The sequence below is a fragment of the Arvicanthis niloticus genome, chromosome 5 (genome assembly GCF_011762505.2).
Source record: "Arvicanthis niloticus isolate mArvNil1 chromosome 5, mArvNil1.pat.X, whole genome shotgun sequence".
Lineage (NCBI taxonomy): Eukaryota > Metazoa > Chordata > Mammalia > Rodentia > Muridae > Arvicanthis > Arvicanthis niloticus.
The window spans coordinates 27848415-27869766 of NC_047662.1; the positions used below are offsets into that span (position 1 = coordinate 27848415).

At 40.6% G+C, this 21352-nt stretch overlaps 1 protein-coding gene across 1 annotated transcript in view; it reads right to left on the bottom strand.

Annotated features, from left to right (window-relative positions):
- The window catches only part of Psmb2 (proteasome 20S subunit beta 2), a 32255-nt gene extending 15572 nt beyond the window's left edge, over nt 1–16683 (bottom strand). The window contains exons 1-3 of the mRNA XM_034504087.2: nt 16487–16683; nt 9653–9775; nt 7057–7127 (exon numbers count right to left, since the gene is read on the bottom strand). Coding sequence (XP_034359978.1) covers nt 7057–7127; nt 9653–9775; nt 16487–16577 — 285 coding nt within the window. The 5' untranslated portion in view covers nt 16578–16683. The remainder of the gene's footprint in view (nt 1–7056; nt 7128–9652; nt 9776–16486) is intronic.
- Nucleotides 16684–21352: the final 4669 nt, after the last annotated feature.

Sequence of the window (21352 nt, forward strand, 5' to 3'; positions counted from 1 at the left end):
TTGAACAATAAACTGTGTTCTTACTAAGCAGACATAGCATTCTGTTGTTCTAGCCTTAAGTCAAACCTTCATAGGAAACCACATAATTTTTAAAGATATGGGTTTTAAAACAATATAAACTTAAACCAATTACTTGTATTTCTTCACCTCCACTGTGCTTAGGAAAGACATTTTAAGTGAAAAGGTGGCATTATGGGACTGTACAATTCCAGCCTCCAATAGGCTTGTTCCTCTCAGCCAGAACAGGGGTTCTCTCTGCTCACAGCAGGCATCCAACAGGGTAGCACATATATGCTCTCTGAGTGAGAAAGCAACACCTTCTCACATACAACCCCCTGGAGAGAGATGGGGAAGGGGAGGGGGAGGACTTTACACCTGCAAACTCCTAACTCTATCAGCACTGGGGCTGGGAAAAACACCACATTTTTTTTTTTTTTTTTTTTTTTAAAGAAGTGGGGGAAAGGGTTTTCAAATAAAGCCAGTAGCTTCAAAGAAGAAGAAGAAGCCATTTTCTTTTCCTTAGGAGCCAGTAGGCATAATAATTCAACAACCACTCTTTGTCTTCTTAATGGACTTAGTCAAGCCTTAATGACTAAATAAGCAAACTACTTAAAAGGACAGCTGTCAGAATTTTCACTCTGGTAGAAAAACACTATAAGCAGAGTGTTATCATATTAATTAAGGTACCTCAACTTCAAGGCACACCTGTCCCTGGGCCTTTGGATAATCAAAATGACCACTAAAAATAGAACGGTAGTATCTCCAATGGGGCAGACAGGAGCCATCCCCAATCCTAGGAGACTGCTGTGACCTGGGATATACATATGTTTTGCAGTACAAATGAATACCTATCTAAATGGAGCCCTGTTCCCAGCTTTCAGTCTGTCCTATCAATGACACAAACACACTTAACTCCTGGCCCACAATGAAAGTACAGTTAGCTGACTGACTGAGGCAATTGTGGGGGAAGAAAACTACTCCCCCACAGAAAATTGCTACTTGCACCAAAAGTCCAGGAATTGATTAACATCTTCATTCTGTTTTTCTCTCCAATTTCCCCATCACCAAGAGTAAGCCAGCTCTGTCTGTCAAGATGCCCAGGCTGTGTGGCAGTGGTGTCAAAGGCTGCCACTTGCTCCAAGGCACTGCCATCTGCAACAGCACAACATTTTGTCTCAGGAAAATAAACACATCTGCCTTTGTCAGTGTCCTCCCACTGTGCCACCCATCTGGAGCAGGTGAGCTGGAAGGCAAGCCTGGGCATGGCAAGATGGGGGCGAGCGGGGAAGATGAGGCCTCAAGGGAGATGGTGCAGAGAGGAAATGGCAGTGCTTCGTCATGTCACATCCTGCTAAACACATGTGCCAAAAAAGCACGTGAAATTACCCTTGTTAGTGATATTTTAATCACATGTAACAAATAGTTGGTTGTGTTTAGAGGATAAGATTTGCAAAGTCAAGGCTTCACCTGGGCTAGCTGTTCGCTGGATCACATGACCCAAGGATATCAATAAACAGGAGACAGTCTCTGTGCCAGCCATGTAAGGCATGAATAACTTCAGTGCAGAACTGAAGTCTCACAGCAACAGGATTCTTTTAGAATACAAGCTCGAGCTCGCTGCACCTACACCCCATCCCCGCTACCCAAAACAAATACACTCATATGCAGAGCAGACAGAGTCATCACTTCTAAGTGACTAATTGTCTTTCCTACATTTCTTTTCCTTTCACTGAAAAAACTACATTCAAGTGTTGACATCAGATCTTTGTATGTTTATCTTCCCGGAACCAGGATTAAACTAGGGCTTAGCTCCGTAGGTTTCTGCTCTACTGCTGAGCAACCCCTGCCCCCCACTAGCCCTTTACATCTGCTATCTGATCCAATCAGCTGCAACTCTCTCAGCACTTTCAACTAGCTCATAGTAGAGCAGATGCTAAACCTCCCATGGCAGGTTTTAACTATTAGATTTTAAACTACAGAGAAAAAAAATGGTAAAGCCACTTTTCAGGTTAAACTTTTACATCTAATTCCTGCATGTGAAAGATGAAAGGAAAGTCAATACGAGTGAATAAACTGAGGTTTTATCACACTAGGTTTTCCTGGTGTTTAATGGCAATTTATGGAACTAGAGCTGAAAACTATGTTTCATTATTTCTACTGTTTATTTACTAAGCATTCACAAAAGTGTGTGGGGAGGGGAGGGAAGGGACGGACGGACAAACGGACAAACGGAACCCCCCCCCAAAGGTTTGTGAAACGTATCAGATAAGTTCTATGAAAACACTGACCATTCAGTGAGTAGTAAAGCCCAGAAGACTACACACTACAGAAGCCAGTGTTCTGCTGAAGCTGCAACACAAAACTGCATATTCCCCAAGGACACTAGAGTGGGCTGGTCATACCTCAGTCTCACATCACTGACATGGAGATGGTATATGGAACAGTTAATTTAAGGGGATCAGATAATAAAATCATATAAATAATGCCACAGTGGGGCCAGTTGGCAAAATGACTCGATGGAATGAAAGTGGTTTGCTACCAAGCTAATGGTCTGAGTTCAATCCCTGACCCAAATGATGAGAGAAACGGCTCCCCAAAGTTTCCTCTGAGCTCCACAGCTATGCCATGGGTTGTAGAAGCTCAGTAACAGAGGATGCAGTTAGCATGCCTATGGCTAATTAAACCCCAAAACTAAGAAACACAACTTTCTTACTCAAGAAAAACCCAGAAGACACCTTCCTGGACTTTCTTATTTAATAAAATGCATTGAAATATTTGATTAGGTCCTAGGTTCAATAATGGTGGCATATGGCATGGGTGGGAGGGGTTAATTAATTGGAATTTAAATAACCCTTTATAGTTAGTGGTGTTCACACATACTGGGTAAATCTAGAACAAATTTTAACATGTAACAGATGTTCAATGTTAGATTATTTCTACATTGTCCATTAATACTAGTAAATTCCTATAGCCCCCACTTTAGTATGTCATCAGTTCAATTAAAATAACTCAACAATTCCCTACAAAGATAACATAGCCATTAAATTGCTTAAACCAAGCAATAATAGCATCATAAAAACAAAAAAGTCGTTCAATATATATATATTTTATATAATGTACAGAGCTTTACATGATTATGTTTTAATCCTTATAATAATCCTATGAGGTACTATTTTTTTGTAAATAGGAAAGTTGAGCTTAGAATTTGTTCAAAGACATACAGCTAACAATTGTCCAAAGACTACTTAACCACAATTCCAAATTGCCTGCATTTTATATAAGATTGATTATATACTCCCTAGTAAATGTCCTCCAACCAGATACCACAAGTAAGCACGAGTCAGGGAGCATGCATGAGTGAGCATGTGAGCATGAGCGCACACACACGTGTGCGCGCACATACACATGCACACACACACACACACACACACACACACACGCGCGCGCGCACACACAGTATATGAAAGTCAAACAACTCAGAGCTGTAGACATCTATATAAAGTTTCTTATATATAAAATCTGGATATGAAGTTTCTTATATATAAAATCTGGCTAACCTAAAATATGTATCATGTGCCAAACAATGTTACCATGTAAATACATCAAACATAGTGAATTCATATTAGGAGTATATAAAACTATTATCCTTTCTCTCTCTAGAATAAAATAAAGTACTAGGGCTAGAGGGATGGCTCAGCAGTTAAGAGCATTTGCTGCTCTTTCAGAGGATCTGAGTTCTCAGCACACACATTACCCAGCTTATAAGCACCTGTAACTCTAACCCCAGGGAATCCAATGCCCTCTTCTTGCCTCCCTAGGTACCTACACACACATGTGGAAGCATGTGCACCCCCCACCACCACCATACAATCTACTTTGATACAGGACTAGAAGAACAAAGAAACACGAGGCAGAAGTAGTCAACACTTAGATCCTTGTCCTTGTCTACAAGGGGTATTTACTTGTTCAAAACATCAAACATCTCTGTTAGTGGAGATTAGGTGAATTCACTATATGTGCATGAAGCAAATTTCCACTCTTATCTCAATTCTAAAAGGAGCTTAATTCACTTAATGTCTGCAGCATTTAATGGTAAAGCTTTATTATGCCCAAAGGTGGAATTTCTATTCCAGTTCTGCTTGGTAAATCAGAGGAACATTCTACACAGGGAGCCATGACATGTACACTCCTTCAGTAATTCAGGCACTTCTGGGTGGTAAGGAACCTGGTATTTGACCCACAATTCTCCCTCAAGGATTAAATAAGATCCCTAATTTTTCACCCAGATCAAAACAACGTATGTAAATCTGTCTTTACCTTGCAATCCATTATGTCTCTGATTTCTTTTCAAATATAATGATCACTTGCATGAACATCCTGCACAGACATACATGCAGGCAAAATACACACACACACACACACACACACACACACACACACACACACACAATTGTTTATAGATCAGACTGCAAAACACTTGATCAAAGCTAGCACTAGGACAGGCTCTACTTAATGACATGCTTGGGGTCTAATATTAGGCACTAGAAAAAAAAAGTGCTTTAAAGAGCTATAGTAGGTCTGGAGAGGTGGCTCAATGGTTAAGAGTCCATATTGCTCCCAGCATCCATGTCACACATGGCTGATATTTATAAATATCAGGTGGCTCACAACCTGATATTTATAGCTCCAGTTTTGGAGTGATCCAATGGCACTGGCCTCCTTAGGCACATGCACTCATATGCACACATTCATACACAGATACACAAACACATCTTTAAAACTAAATCTTCTAAACAATCGATAGCAAGCAGGTTTTTAAAAAATTTAATACCCATATTTGTTTTGATGACACGTGACTAAGTTTAAGAAGGTAGATGAAACCCCAATCACCAAGAGCACTAATTTTCTAAACTGCTACTGAAGAATCAAAGAATTGACCTTAAGGCAAACGGTCAAATTATGGTACAATTACCGTCGCTTTGTCTGACCTGCTGTGTGCCCTGAACTAGTCCCTCTGCCACTTTATGCTTCTCACTGAATCAGCAAGAGAATCAACTACAATTTGTCTCAGTGGAATAGTGAGTAGATTAAATTATTAAGCAAAATGCTTTGGGCAAAAGTCATATGAATGTTAAATATTATGATTTACAAACATTCATTTTCCTAGCACTCCTGTGGGGTTAGGAAGTTATCTAGATATCAAAGATGAATAAATAGGCACAGGGGGTAAGGTCACATGGCAAGGCTCCATTTACTTAGTCCCCATGGGGAAAATGTACAACCTTGACAATCACGTGAACTTTCTTGGCACATCCTACACAATCTTTAAGCTCTCAATCTTTAAATCAACAATGCCTACTCTTATATCAGATAGAGAATGCTACAATATACAAGATAAATAAAGATAACTCTCCATGCTTTGGCTAAACAGTCCCAGAACAATATACCTCCATTACTGTGTAGGGACCTTCAGCTACAGTTTAACAAAAATAAAAACACTTCAAAAATGTGTGGCACTCTCTTACAAAATTCTACATATTCTTACCATACAAACCAGCAACCATACTTCTTAGAATTTATGCAAAAACTGTAAACAAACCTAAAGAAATCCCAGATACAAACTGCCTCAAATTGGAAGCAATTAAGATATATCCTTCAGTAGGAAAAGGATAAATAACCTGCAGTATATTTAGACAAAGAAATACAATTCAGCACTAAAAAGAAATAACCTAGCTGGGTATAATGGCTTAAGCCTTTAATTCCAGCACTAGGGAGGCAGAGACAGACAGATCTCTATCAGTTCAAGGCTAGCCTGGTCTACAGAAAGAGTTCCAGGACTTCCAGGGTTACACAAAGAAACCCTATCTTGAAAAACAAAACAAAAACAGACAGACAGACAGACAGACATTGTCAAGCCATGAAAAGACATGGAAGAACTTTATTTTATTGTTTTTTAGATTATTTTTTACTATTTTAAATTATTTGCATCTACACCTGTATGTAGGTACATGTACACACGTGCAGGTCCCTGAAGAGGCCCACTGGCGTCAGATTCCCTGCAGCTGTACAGACTACTGTGAAGCGAGTAACATGGGTGCCAGGAACTGAACTCAAATCCTGTGGAATACAGCAAGTGTATGTAAGCAGAGCCACTTCTCCAGCCATATGTGAAGGAACTTTAAATCATATCACCAAGAAGCCAGTCTGAAAACCTAACTATGATATGGATTAGATGCTATCAGGGGTTCAGCAGAGGAAGAGAACAGGTCGGGCACAGAGGACGTTCAGGTCAGTGATACTGATGGATTTATGATACATGATACTGAAGCTTTAGGTCCTTACACATTTATCTAAACTCACAGAATATACGTCTCTGAGTCTATCCTAATGTAAACTATGAACCCACGCTGTCAATATAGGTTCATTAGTTGTAGAAATATATCACTCTGGTAGATACTGATAATACAGGGCTGAGTTTATATGGGGAAAATATTTCTATTTTTCTCTTAATTTGCTGTGAGTCTAAGATTGCTTAAAAAAAAAAAAAAAAAAAAAAAAAAGTGTCCAGGAGAGGGGTGGTTTATCACAATCCTTCATGCTAGCACACCACAACAAACAAAATAAAAAACCTTTCTCTGAGGCCAGAGAGACGGTTCAGCAGGTACAGGCAACTGCCACAAGCCTCCCAACCTGAGCTTGATCCCTGCGGCCCATAGAGCGGAAGGTGAGAGCCTCCAGACACACCCCACTGCACACGCTAAATAATGTTGAAACACTTTTAATTTTGTTCTTAAAATAAGGTATATTTTCACTGACTAGCCTGGGCTAGCCTAGAATTAGCTCCATAGCCCAGGTTAACCTGGAGTTCACTAGGCTTCATTAGCTTCCTAAGTGACAGAATTAGACTATAAAAAGCAACAATAACCAAAGAGAAAAGAAACCCAAATCTTAGCAATGGGAAGAGTTGAGGAAAGTCAAAAATGGCAAACAAAAGTAGTGTTCACGTCAAACAGAAGTGCAGCTGTCTGCTGTTGCTGAAGGCCACTAGCTGCTCACCCGACTCCGGAGACAGTCAGCCAGGTTTCGGCGTGTGAAATTAGCTGCTGCCGTAGGGGACAATTCATATCCTGGTAAAGACATAAAGGATCACATCTGAAGTAAAACAGAAGAAAATAACAACATTCACCCAAATCACTTCTCTATACCTTTTCTTTTTAGAGACAGGTCTTAAACTTGCGATCCTCCTGCTTCTGCTGTCTAAGTGCTGCCATTACAGGTGTGCACCACCACACCTACCCTAGCTATATGGTCATTGTTAAAAGCCATTTTTGCTTATTTATGTCTTTTGAAACATGATCTCATATAAATGGGGTCTCAGTCATCAGGCTGGCCTCCAATTCATTTACAACTGAGGATAGTCTGGAACTCCTGACCCTTCTACCTCCGTCTTCCAAACTGTACTTAATAAAGGAACTAACTTAAGAGTCTTTAAGGGTTAATTTAAACAAACACAATTTTTCTTTTAGGCATTGACTTTTAGCACCTAAACACATGTAACAAGCATCTCTTCCTTAGCTGTTCAGCCCTCTCTCAGGACAATCAATGAGAAGCATTAGCGGACCCTTCACCCTAAATATGTGTAATCTCAAGGAGCATACTTTTAGGTCTCTGAATGGCAGCATCTAAGTATTGATTGCATACTAATTTTCTTTCTTTTTTTTTTTTTTTTTTTTTTTTTTTTTTGGTTTTTCGAGACAGGGTTTCTCTGTGTAGCCCTGGCTGTCCTGGAACTCACTTTGTAGACCAGGCTGTCCTCGAACTCAGAAATCCGCCTGCCTCTGCCTCCCAAGTGCTGGGATTACAGGCGTGCGCCACCACCGCCCAGCGCATACTAATTTTCTACATTACTAAGCACAGTGCTTAATATTGATAAGAAAGAACTCAAAACATATTTAGGCAATTGGGAGAATAATGCTAAATGTGCTGCTTAAAACACATGTATGACTGGATGTTAATTTAGTCATTTCACATAAGTAAGCATATACAAATTAAACCAAAGCTATATTCTAAGTCTTTATGTTTTCCAAGATAGGGTATCTGCCTAGCCCATGCTCTCCTGGAACTCAAGCTGTCTCTCCAGCCCCAAAAGAATGCTTTTCAAGTACAGCATCTTATAATTACAAAGAACTTTAAGTTCACAAAGCATTTTTCTCTTTTTTGCAGTGCTAGGATCACACCCAGGGCTTTCCCAATGCTCAGTCAGGACTCTGCCAAAGAGCTACATCCCCAAGCCAGTGAAAACCTTTTCTTTCTCTCTTCTCCCCGTTTTTTTCTTTTGTTTTTTGTTTTTTGTTTTTTTTAAAAAGACAGGGTTTCTCTGTAGTTTTGGCCATCCTGAAACTCTGTAGATCAGGCTGGCCTTGAATTCACAGAGATCTGCCTGCCTTTTCCTCCCAAGTGCTGGAATTAAAAGCTTGTGCCATCACTGTCTGGCTATTTTGTTTTGTTTCTTGAACCAGGTCTCATGCAGCCCTCATACTTTCTTTGTAGCTGAACTGCTGAATTTGATCTTTAACCTCTGATTCTCCTGCTTCCATCTTCCAAGCGCTAGGATTACAAGCATGTACCCCACTCCTCGTCAAAACATCTTCATTAATATCTCATTTTAGACAAAATAAAGTTGCAGAGAGGACAAATGGCTTGTTATATACGATACTGTAAAGCCATGGAGCTGGAGAGATGGCTTAGCAGTTAAGAGCAAGAGCTGCCCTTCCAGATAGCCTAGGTTTAATTCTCAAAACCCAGAACCCTCTGTAATTCCAGTTCCAGGGGATCTTCTGGCCTCTGTGGGAACCATGTGGTGCACCAACATGTGTGCAAGGGAAACACCTACACACATGAAATAAAACAAAGAACTTAAAAAAATCCTGATTTCTATCATTCTATAACCAATATATCAGTGTTATAATAGAATGTTTGTAGAAAATCTTTAACAGCACAATTAGAACTTAGGGACTAGACTTTTGTTTGTTTTAGTTTTTTGAGAGAGGGTTTCTCTGTGTAGTCCTGGCTATTTTGAAAATTCAATTTGTTTAGACCACTCTGGTCTAAAACTCAAAGGTCATATACCTGCCTCTAATTTTTTTTCTTTTAGTAGGAAGATTCAAATAAAAAACTGTGATCTCATCAATCTAACAGTGAATAAGACTGTCAGTAAATAACACCCATCTTCAGTTCAAAATTAAGCATAAACCAATGGCTACAGACTGAATAGTATCCTTTAAAAATTCATACGCTAAAGTCCTAATCATAGACTCTCAAACTGTGACTGTATCTAGAGATAGTATGCAAAGAGACAATTGAGTCAAAAATGTGGTTATGAGGGTGAGCTCTAATGCAGTGTGACTGGTGTCCTTGTAAGAGGAGATTTGGATAGACCATACAGAGGAAAAGTCATGGGGGAAGATGGTCATCTACAAGCCAAGAAGAAAGCCTCAGAAAAATTCAACTCTGCTAACTTCTTAAGCTCACAACTGTAGCCTTCAGAGCTGTGAAAGAGTTCTGTGGTTTAAACTGCCCAGGCTGTGGTACCTTGTATGGTGACCCTAAAAAACTAATGCACCAGCCAAAGCCACCCTTTAATCTTACCCACCATTCCGCATTTTATAAAGCTGCACGTTTTTCTGGATATATTCTGCAAACTGTACAGTGTCTCCAGCCTCTCCAACACATAGGAGTAAGATTTTTTCACTCATCTTAAACATCTTGTCATGATCTGCTCAAAGGAAAAGAAATTCATATTAGAAACTACAACCACAAAAACTAAAAGCTATCTATATATGCAATTATAAACCGGTCTATTAAGTACTATACTAAAAAATTTTACCAACCATTGTTATAGTTTCACTAGCAAACAGGTCAACTATCTACATATTTTATTAATGTTAATTTATATTGGAAACTATATATGAAAGCAGACTATTTAAGATACAATTGCGGGGAAAGGTAGGGCTGGAGAGATGGCTCAGCAGTTAAGAGCACTGGCTGCTCTTGCAGAGAACCCAGGTGATCCCAGCACTGACATTAGGTTTACGATAATCTGTAACCACAGTTCCAGGGAAGCCCATACCCCTGTCTGACCTCTGAGTGTATTGCATACATACATCTATACACGTAAAAATAAATACTTTTTTAAAATTATGATTTGAGGCTATAGCTGTATCTCAGTGATATAGCATATGCTGAGTGTGTGTGAGGCCCAGAGTTCAATCTCTACCACTTACTCACTTACTTAATTAATTAAAAAATTAAGCTTGGTATGGGTCATATGCTTTAACCCAAACAAGCTGGTGTTGCAGGATATTTGATCACACTATGACCCTCAAGACTGTGTTATTTACTGAAAAAAATCTGTTTTTAGTATCTCAGCCCTTAGAAAACACATTTAAGGACTGGAAAGATGCCTCAGCGGGTAAGAGCACTGACTGCTCTTCCAGAGGTCCTGAGTTCAATTTCCAGCAACCACATGATGGCTCACAACCATCTGTAATATGATCTGATGCCCTCTTCTGGTGTGCCTGAAGACAGCTACAGTGTACTCAAATACCTGTAATAAATAAACAATTAAAAAAAAAAAAAAAGAAAAGAAAAGAAAACACATTTAATTTCTCTGCCTGGAATACAGACACACCATCTGTACACACCTTTAATCCCAAACAATAAAGGTAAAATTTGTTTGTAGAAGGAAGCACTCATGTTTGAAATTGATGTTTAATTGAGTGGCAGACAAAGTGACAAATAAGAGAAAGACTTGACAGAATAGGATACACCCAACTCTCAAGAGAAGGGAGAAGAAAGAGAAACTATTTAAGGTGTGGGGAGCAGTTTTACCAGGTCATTTATACAGAGACAGGTAAAGAGAGAACAAGCCAGAGAATGAGAAGGAGCCAGGAGATTATAACAGATGGCCAGATTACATAGGATAGAAGATCCCAGGATTAGGCCTAGGTTAGTTAGCAGACAGAGGCAGTAAGCCTCAGAGATGACAACTGTATCAGGCGAATAACATACTTTCACACTCTGAAGGCAGAGACAGGCTGAGCCCTATAAGCTTGAGAACAGCTTATTTATTCTACATAGTACACTACAGGACAGCCAGAGCTACATAGTGAGACTCTAAAAAACACTACTACTAATACAAATGTCACATTAACATTAAAAAACAGTGAAAAGAATGGATTCTACAGTTAAATTTAAAGAACCATCTCAAGAAAGAGGGAAAAAAAAATCAGCTGAGAATCCCAATTACTTTATAAAGTAACCCAGCTGCATATCCAAAGAAAAAAGAAAATCAGTTGCCAAAGCAGACACTTTAAGGAATGTGCTAACAGTGAGCTATCTAAATAACTAATGAAAGCCATAATACTCTAGCCTTATCTAGCTAAACCAGGCTTAGTCAGATTAAACAGATAAATACTCAGGTTGTAATTGTTGCCTAGGGAAGGAAACGCAGTATTTAGTCTGCAGCTTCAGAGCAAAGCTTTACTCTGCTATCTTACCCCGACTTTCACTTTTTATTTTTCTAATAGTGCTGAATAATCTCCCCTGGGAGACATGTTTTCCTGTATGAAAGCTTTTGAAATGTCAAAATCTCTTAATAGGATTTAAGGAACAAATGAAACTATCAAATACTTTACAAATGTTGGAGAGTTGTAGACAGTAATATTGTGGATATTTGGACTGGTGGTAGGATCCCACAGAAAATATGCCTATAGATAATGTTGAATTGCCTTAAAATTCCCAAGTAAACAAATTTTAATTTGTTACACATTCAAAGACTGTTAATTTGCAAAGTTGTTCTAAAAGGAAGATTCATTTAGACATATGTTACAAAGAAAAAGACCAGAAGGGTATATAGTCTAAATTCTTGACAGTGGCAAGAATCTGAGTGATTTTTATTTCCTTCCTTTTGCTTATCAGTATTTTCTAAATCTCTACAGTTAACTTTTGTAAGAAAATATTACTGAATAAATCTGCCTTATTTTTAAGGGAAAAAAACGCAGATAGGCAATATGGCTCAGCAGGTAAAGGCCTTACCCCACCCCACCCCCATCCAATCTCCAGAACCCACAGTGGACAGACAGAAATGACTCCTCCAAGTTGTCCCTGGACCTCCACACATGTGCTGTGACAAGGCTATGTGCATATACACACTAAACATTGGCGCAAAAGTAACCTTTTAGGGAGAATAAGTTTTATGTCACACTTCATTAAAAAAAAAGCTAAGATTTAAGACATCAAACTATTTATTAAATCAATGTAAATCAGGCCTACTTATTTTAAACAGTGAACATGCTCAGTGAATAGCAAAAGATAATGCCTCAAAACAGAACTGATGGATATTTATGGCCCTGAGTTGTACAAGAAGCTGCCTGTACAGCTCGAGAAAGTTCTTACTCTCGACAATAAACTCTTAAGATCCACAAACACACAACCAAATGAGTATCAACATGTAATATGCAGTCAAACTGACCAGAACCCATTAGACATACGTTGTGGTCAGACACAGTGGGCAATGATTTGCCTGTCTAAACTCTGGTTATCAACCATGTAAAATAGTGACACTATCACTTACTGATGCCTATCTCACAGATAAGGAAAACTGTTACACTCAGTGTTAGACAATGCAGTCTGTATCACATATATTGTAGGAATTCAGAATAGCAACTTTCTGGAGACATCAGAGTAACTTAAAAGTCATTCTGTTGCTAGGCAAGCAGTGGTGGTGAACACCTTTAGTCCCAGTACTAGGGAAGATGAGGCAGGAAGATCTCTGTGAGTTTGAGGCCAGCCTGGTCTACAGAGTGAGTTCTCAGACAGCCAAAGCTACATAAAGAAACCCTGTCTCAGAGAGGAAAACATCATTCTGTTTAGGCCAAGAGAAAAAGGGCAGGAAATGTAGCACATGTACAACCACATTGAGAGCTGTATTAGCTTTATAAGCAGGTGGGTTTTGGAAAATGTCTTCTACCTGGTATCAACATATTTTCCCAAGTGGCATTATGAAAAAAATGACAACAAGCAGTATGAACCAGTGTGGTGCTGCACACCTAGTACTCCAGGTCTTGGAGGCTGTTACATGTATCAGGTTAGTCAGAGCTACATAGCAAGACTCCATTTCACAGAGCCAAAAATCCTTCCCCTAAAAGTATTTGCAAAAAAAGTCTCCCTCAAAATTACTACAGTTCCGCATTCTTGACTTCCACACAAATGCCTTCAGACGACTGTGAACTCCTACCCCAAGCTTTTCATGCCAGAAACAGTTATCAGTTGAGTACAATTATTTCCAGTTCTCTTTTCAAGAACTTACTCAAACTCATCTTTTCCATACTATAATCTTTTTCGTCTCTGCGCCTATTCTAATGACTTACTTCTTAAATTGTTGATTTAAAAACTAGCCTAACACTAACTAGTAATACTTCTAACACATAAAAAACATCTTGTATTTTTTCCTGGGTTTTTCTTCAGTGTTTGATTTCTTTTTAAGAGAGCAACAGGAAAACAAATCTCAAAAGCAAAACAAAAACTACTTGGCAGTGGTTCACTCTTGAAATCCTAGTAGTGGGTAGGCTGAGGCAGAAACAGACAGAGTGTGTGTCTCTCAGTATGTACTCCTACAATGTCTCTGAATTCATTATGTAAACCTGGCTAGTCTCCAACTAGAGATCATCATTCCTCTGTCTACGGGATGGAATTATAGGGATACAGTATGCCTGGCTCTCCTTGTCTTGGCTTTTCTTCAGATTTTAGCTAAGAGGTTGCATCCCATGTAACATCTAGTATGGATAAAGGCATAGAGTACATTCTCCTTTTCAAAGTCATTCACATATTCACTGTGATGAAATAGACAGTACATTAACTTGATGATAGCCCCACCTACACTCTTCATGCTAAAATCAATTGCTGTCAAAGGCCTTGCTATTCAAAGAATGGACAAAATTACTCTCAAAATAAATCTTTTGAAGACTGGTTTACAAACATAACTTCTACAAACTAATCCTAAAATGTCATAAAGTCTCTTGAGAAACAATTAATACCATAGATGTTTGATTTCAAGTTCTTCAGAAAGAACAGAGTGCTAGCAAAGTTCACAGTAGTGTGTCTGTGTCTGTCTCTCTCTCTCTCTCTCTATCTCCCCAGATGGGAGCTCCAGGCTCACACAGGTAGGTGCCTTCTTTGTGAAATCAGTTGTGGCAATTGTGCTTTTTCAGCTCTGACAACACACTTCAGGAAACTCTAGATCTAATCATTTTTCTTCCTGGAATCTAGAATTGCTATACACCTTCAAAGCTTCTCCTAATGTCTAAACCAGAATCTATCTCTCCCTCATGATTGCTCCCTAAAAATAGTCTCCTTTTCTTATTAACCCAAACTTGACTGTTCTTTTCTCGACCCAGCAATAACTTTCTAGTTTGTGTTACAATTATTTGAATACATATCCAGTTCTTACTGAATTACTAACTTTGTGTGTGCATTACACATATGAATGTATGTTGTACCTGCCTCACCCAAGACAGAGAAAGAACATCAGGCCATCCTCCACCTTATTCTCAGAAAGCAGAAGCACCCTTTGGGTTTGACTGACTGCTCAATGAGCTCCCAGGATCTGTGCTTCCTGCTTCCAAGTAGGATTACAGGCACACAGCTATGCCTGTTTGATTTTTTCTTTTAAGTGAGTACTTGGAATTTAAATTCTTCATGCTTGAATAGCAAGCACTCTGACCTACTCAGCTATCTTCCCGACTACTATACTATACTATACTATACTATACTATACTATAGTATTCTTTTTTTTCTTTCTCTTTTCAGTACCTAGCACTGTAAAGTACACAGAGAGGCATGAGACAGGTCAAATGAACTTTTAATCCACTGAACAAAAGCTAATACCTTTCAAACATGATTGATAACATGTCTATGATCAATCATGAAAACACGCAGATTCTGTGGTCAACTGTCACTATAAAAGAAGGAGTGTAGTTGTTAAGGGTAAAAGGTCATTTTGCATAATGTCTACTAACTTGTTTTTGGAGTACTGAGACTGGAACCTGAGGCCTTGTACATGGCAAAAACATATGCTGCCACTGAACTGTATCCTCGATCCCAAATTACACAGATTTGAATCTAGGTTCTACCACCTGTAAACTTAGAATCTTTTTCCTTCATAAGTTTAAAAAAATATTTATTTATTTAGAGACTCTGTTCTGCGCAGGAGCACACCAGCCTCAGAACAGAGGTACAGGTCAGTGGACAACTTGCAGGAGGTTGGGGTGGGGTCTCTTCCTCTGCCATCTGGGTTCTGGGATCAAACTCCAGTTGTCAAGCCTGGTCAAAAGCATCTTTACTACTGAGTCATTTCAACATCTCCTTAAGAAAGTTTTATACAAAAAAAAAAAAAAAAAAAAAAAAGTTTTGTCGGGCAGTGATGGCGCACACCTTTAATCCCAGTACTTGGGAGGCAGAGGCGGGCGGATTTCTGAGTTCGAGGCCAGCCTGGTCTACAGAGTGCGTTCCTGGACAGCCAGGGCTACACAGAGAAACCCTATCTCAAAAAAACAACAAAAAAAGTTTTATACATTTTATATATATATATATACATATATATATGTGTGTGTGTGTGTGTGTTATATAATCTATATATTATGTATAAGTAATGTATATCTTAGTTATACATATTCTGTCTCCAACTAACTCTGCAAAAAGGGTACATAGTAGAGCCAATCATTTAACAAATTAAAATATTAACGCTGGACACACCTGTTACATATATGCTTCAGTTCGTTAAAGTATTTGTCCAATGCTAACTCGCTCACTCAATCCTCTCAACAAATTTTGAGTTGGGTATTAGTAATCTGAGAGATAAGAAAGAAAATCTGGGCACAGAAAAATAAGGTACAAAAATCATAAAGCAAATAAAGAGACGCCATCTAAGTTGCATTAACTATTTAACTACAAGGAAAACCTAGCAGCCAGTGAAAGCCGGAAGACGTTCTATGCTGAGCAACTGAAGACAGCGGAAGCAGAGAGGAATTGCCAAACTCTGGAGAGTCTCACTCTCCCCAAGATCCCACCTTAGGGCGCCCGCAAACTAACCTCTATCTGTGATGAGCGCAACTTAATTCAGACATCTGAGGCGCCTAGCGCCGCGCACACACTTGAGCTCTCATAAACTGAATTCCCCACCCTGGGCAACTCTCACTTGGCAAGCCTAATCTGGCCAAGGCAAGAGCACGGCCCTGACCGAGAATCCAAAGCTAGGGTCTTAAGCTTGTCTGCCAGCTTCCCAGCCTCTAAATCCTGCAGTGCCGGAAGGGCAGAGCACGTTGAGCTCCATCTTCCAAGCTGCCCAGAGGGAGGCCCACCCTACCCTTCACCAACTCCCGCCGACTGCCCCTACACCCAGGCCGGGCCTCCCCCGGCTTCCTCTCACCGTCCTTCATCTGGACAATATTGCTGGCGGCCACCCGGTCAGAAGCGACCAGGACATAGTCTGGGCCCTGGATGCCAATGAGGTATTCCATGGTGCCGGGAAGCGGGAGGCTGCAGGATCCACAGACACAGGTACTTCCCGGGTACACGGCCTCACCAGTGATACAGCACACCCGAACTAAGCTGGGTGTGACGCAAGACGCGCGACCGCCCAGTCATTGGCGAGGCCCAATGACGTCAACTCTCGCGAGAGAGCGGGCGTGAGCTTGGGTGCTTTTCGCACTGTGATTGCGGAGGAGGCTGGTCCAGAGGTGTCTTAAAGACATAGCTGTGGGTTGTGCAGCGTTCGGTTTCCGTATCTACCTATTCGAATTTCAGAGTTTGTACGTAGATAAAACCGCACCCTGGGTGAGACGTGCCAGCACATGTGAGTGCTACTGAGGAGAAGGTCTTCAGGTTTCTGGTTTTCATTTCCTTGCTCGTTAAACAAACGGAAATCTTTCCCTGCAAGCCAGATTAAAGAACAGTCATCCTGAGCCGTAGAGTTAAGAACCACGGGAGCAACATAGGAAAACAAATCTCAAAAGCAAAACAAAAACTACTTGGCGGTGATTCACTCTTGAAATCCCAGTAGTGGGTAGGCTGAGGCAGAAAGCATGTCAGCCAAGCCTTACTACCAAAGTTCAATCCCGCGAATCCACCTACGGTAGAAAGAAAGAACGGGCTCCCCAAAGTTTTCCTCTGACCTTCACACTAGCGCGTACTATGCCCCCTACAAATAGAAACAAAATGTTTTAGATTTAAGCATTTTATTATACTTCTGCTTCATTACATTTAAATTTTTTTAATTAATTTACATTCCAGCCATTGATCCACTCCCACACACAGTTCCTCAACCCAACAAATTTTTAAATGTTCACTCTTTTTTTTTTTGGATGGTCCAGACAGGATTTCTCTGTGTAGCCTTGGCTGCTCTGGAACTCATTCTGTAGACCAGGCTGGCCTCAAACTCAGAGCTCTACCTGCCTCAGCTTTCTGAGTGCTGGGATTAATTTTTTTTGTTTTTTGGGGAGAGGGGAGGAGAGGAGAAGAGGGGAAAGAGGAGAGGGGAAGGAGGAGAGGGGAGAAGAGAGAGGAGAGAGAGTCTTACTACTATGTAGCCTTGGCTGTCCTGGAACTAATTTAACTGTGTTGACCAGACTGACCTCAAATTCACAGAGATTTGCCTGCCTCTGACTCACCAGCTCTAGAATTAAAGTCCTGGACCACCATGCCCTACATGAACTATTTTGGAAAGAGTAAGATAGGGGGGTTAGGAATGGACTGGAGAGATGGATCAGTGCTGAAAAGCACTGGCTGCTCTTCCAGAAGACCTGGGCTCAACGTCCAGAACCCACAAGGAGACTCGCAGCGGGCTATCAGTAACTCTGATACATCTCTGCCCTCTGAAGGCACTTCACACACTTGTACACAAATACATGCAGGCAAAACCCCCATAAAACATAAAGTCAAAATAATTATTTTAATAAAAAAAAAAAAGGTAACAGAAGAGAGACTACAATTAAACTACATACAGAAATGTCTTAATGACCTTATGACTTTGTACAATTAACATACTTGGGCTGGCTAGTCTTCTGTCAACTTATCACACAAACTAGAGCTATGTGAAATGAGGGAACCTTAATTGAGAAAATGCCTTCATTAAGACACAGCTATAAGACCTTTCTTAATTAGTGATTGACAAGGGAGGGCCCAACCCATTATGGGTGGTGCTGTCCCTGAGTTGGTGGTCCTGGGTTCTGTAAGAAAGCAGGCTGAGCAAGCCATGGGAAGCAAACCAGTGAGCAGCACCCTCTCCCCCCACCCCCGATATGACCCCCACCAAGTCCCCAGCATCAGCTCCTGCCTCCAGGATCTTGACCTGTTTGAGTTCCTCTCTTAATTTCCTTCAGTGAAGAACAGTGCCGTGGAAGTGCAAGCTGAAAAAATTCCTGTCCTCCTCAACTTGTCTTTTGGTCACAATGTTTCATCACAGCAATAAAAACCCTAACTAAGATCATACTTTAATAATAAAAACCTTTTGCCAGTCGATGTGACTCACCTTTAATTCCAGCAGTCCAGAGGCGGAGGCAGGGGGATATCTGAGTTTGAGGCCAACCTGGTCTACAGAGCAAGTTTCAGGGCAGTCAGGGATACACAGAGAAACCCTGTCTCAAAAAAAACAGACAAAACAGAGTATATTAAATATACGTTATCTTTCAAATGTATCCAAAGAAATGTCTGCACAATAACCCAAACGTTTGTGCACAGACATCCGTTGTGTCGTCCACTGCGGCATCGATGAATGGAAGGCCAACTTCCATGTTTAAGTAGAAATGTTTTATATATGCTGCTATTCACCTATTCCAAAGAATGAAATGGGGCGGAGGCGATGGCTCAGTCGGTAAAGTGTTTGCTTCACAAGGTTGAGGAGCTCAGTTCAGAGCTCCGGAACCCACAGGCCTCGCATGGCGCCATGTGCCTGAAGCCTAGTGATGGGGAAATGAGAGGTGCAGACAAGGGGGTCCCTGGGAGCTCATGAGCCAGCCAACTTAGCATGAATGTGAAGTCCTAGGCCTCAAGAGATCCCATTTCAAAAGAAAACAAAAAAGTGGAATGTGCCTAAGGGGACACACACACACAAGGAATGAAATTAACTGCCCTATAGCTCAAGATATATTTCACTGAACTGAAAATGAATTTGCTTTCCTTTCTGTAGTGGGATGCCATTTTATTCAAACAGTGAATATTCGTCTGTGAATGGAAAATATTTAGGAACATTTCAAGATCAGTTATATGCAGTTATTTAGTGTGTATGATTTAATGGGATGATTTTTCATCAGGCAGTGGTGGCACAAACCTTTAATCCCAGCACTCGGGAGGCAGAGTCAGGCAGGTCTCTGAGTTTGAGGCCAGCTTGGTCTATAGAGTTCCAGGATGGCCAGGGCTACACAGAGAAACACTGTCTCAAAACAAAAACAAAAACAAAACAAAAGGGGAACAATGTTTTTCCCTGAGGTTAACAGATTTCTTCTGCCTCTCCATCCTGATTTCTGGGATGACAGGCACACTCCACTATGCTCAGATCGCTTTCTATTGTTTCTGTTTTGTTTGAACGCTTTACTATTCTCAAGTGACACTTGTATCTCTGCAAGTTTTGGGGTGTTCAAGTGTACGCTAGGGACTAAGGCCAGGGCATTCCTTATTATGTTAAACACACACTTTACCACTGAGTTACACCACAGCTAATTACTTGCAAATTATTGCATGAGACGGGGTCTTGTGTAGCTTAGGATAGCTTTGAACTCTTTATGCACCTGAAAGTGATTTTTGAACTCTCCTGATCCTCCTACCTCTACCACCCAAGTGCTGAGATTTCAGACAAATGCCACCACACCAGGATTTAATTAATAAGAAAACAGCCACCACTATAATTTATAAGCCTTGCAGCAATTCTGAAAAGGGGGAACTACCTCATTCTTAGGCTGTGGCTCATACAACTGAGTCCTCGTGTCAAATGGAAAGTAGGTTGCACTTCTATCTCCAAAGACAACTATGGGATCCCCTTGTCTCTGTAGAGATTCTAGTAATTACTTCAGTCTGCATGTTTCTCCCAGGTTTCTGCGCATAAAGGGACGTAGAGCCTGAGGAGGTTGGAGCAGCCTATCTATCATGGGATGCAGGCCAGGGGCAAGCGAGGTCATTAAGCCAGCCATCTCTATGAACACAACTGCATCCATCATTCTCAAAGAACTCTTTTCTTAAGCATCAGCAGAGAAAGCCCCACTGAAAGCCCCTCCTCCCTCTGGGTCAAATGCCTACAATTGTGTTCTTTAAATGCTAAAATTATACAGCTATGCTACATACAACCTGCACACAAATAATGCAAAGTAAACCGATAAATATCACTTCTTCCATCAAAGGGAACCACCCATCAAATGCCTGTATCTGTCGTGTTTTTTCTTTGTACATGCCAATATGAATTGATTCTCTCACAGAAGAGGCAGAACTTTGAACAGGAAATCTGATATACACACACCCACATAAACACACACCATATATACACACATATTGTGTTTATATATGTTATATATGCATGTATATGTGATGCATACATATATAAATATATATAAAGCAATCTCTTCAGTGAACACTTTTATCTTCTCCAAGACTTTTGAAATTCCTTTTAGCTTTCAGTCCCTAGAGATGCCTTACTTTCTTGTTAGTTTAGAAAAGAGGGGGAGAGCTTTTAGGAACTAAATTATGGTGACAGGAGAGATGGCTCTGGCTTTGTGTTGAAAGCATGAATACCCGATTTCAAACCCCAGAATCCATGTAAAATATCTGGGTGCTTTTTATCCTAGTACTGGGGGTGCAGAGATGGGTGGATCCCTGGGGCTCACTGTCCTGCCAGCCTGGCTTGCTTTCTTATACCTCTGCCACACTTCCTCCTCAACAGTGAAGGTGTTTTAAAGATGTTGGGAACTGAGAAGAAATGGAATGGACCTTTCCCTCTGCTTTGTGCTATGAATTATTTTCAAAACAAGGCCTCGTTGTGTAGTTCTGGCTGTCCTGGAACTCGCTCTGTAGACCAGACTGGCCTCAAATTCACAGAGATCTGTCTGCTTCTGCCTCCTGAGTGCTTGGATCAAAGGTGTGTACCACCACTGCTTGGCTGTGCTATGCACTGTGAGCTTTATTTAATGCTTGTGTTAACTGAGTTGGCATGCTTTGTGACTGTGTTAGCAGGCCCCACGAGAACCTTTAAGGGGAAGGAGTTTGAGTGGCTGGGCAGCCTTGCCTACATGACTAGGGTCTGGTGCATGTT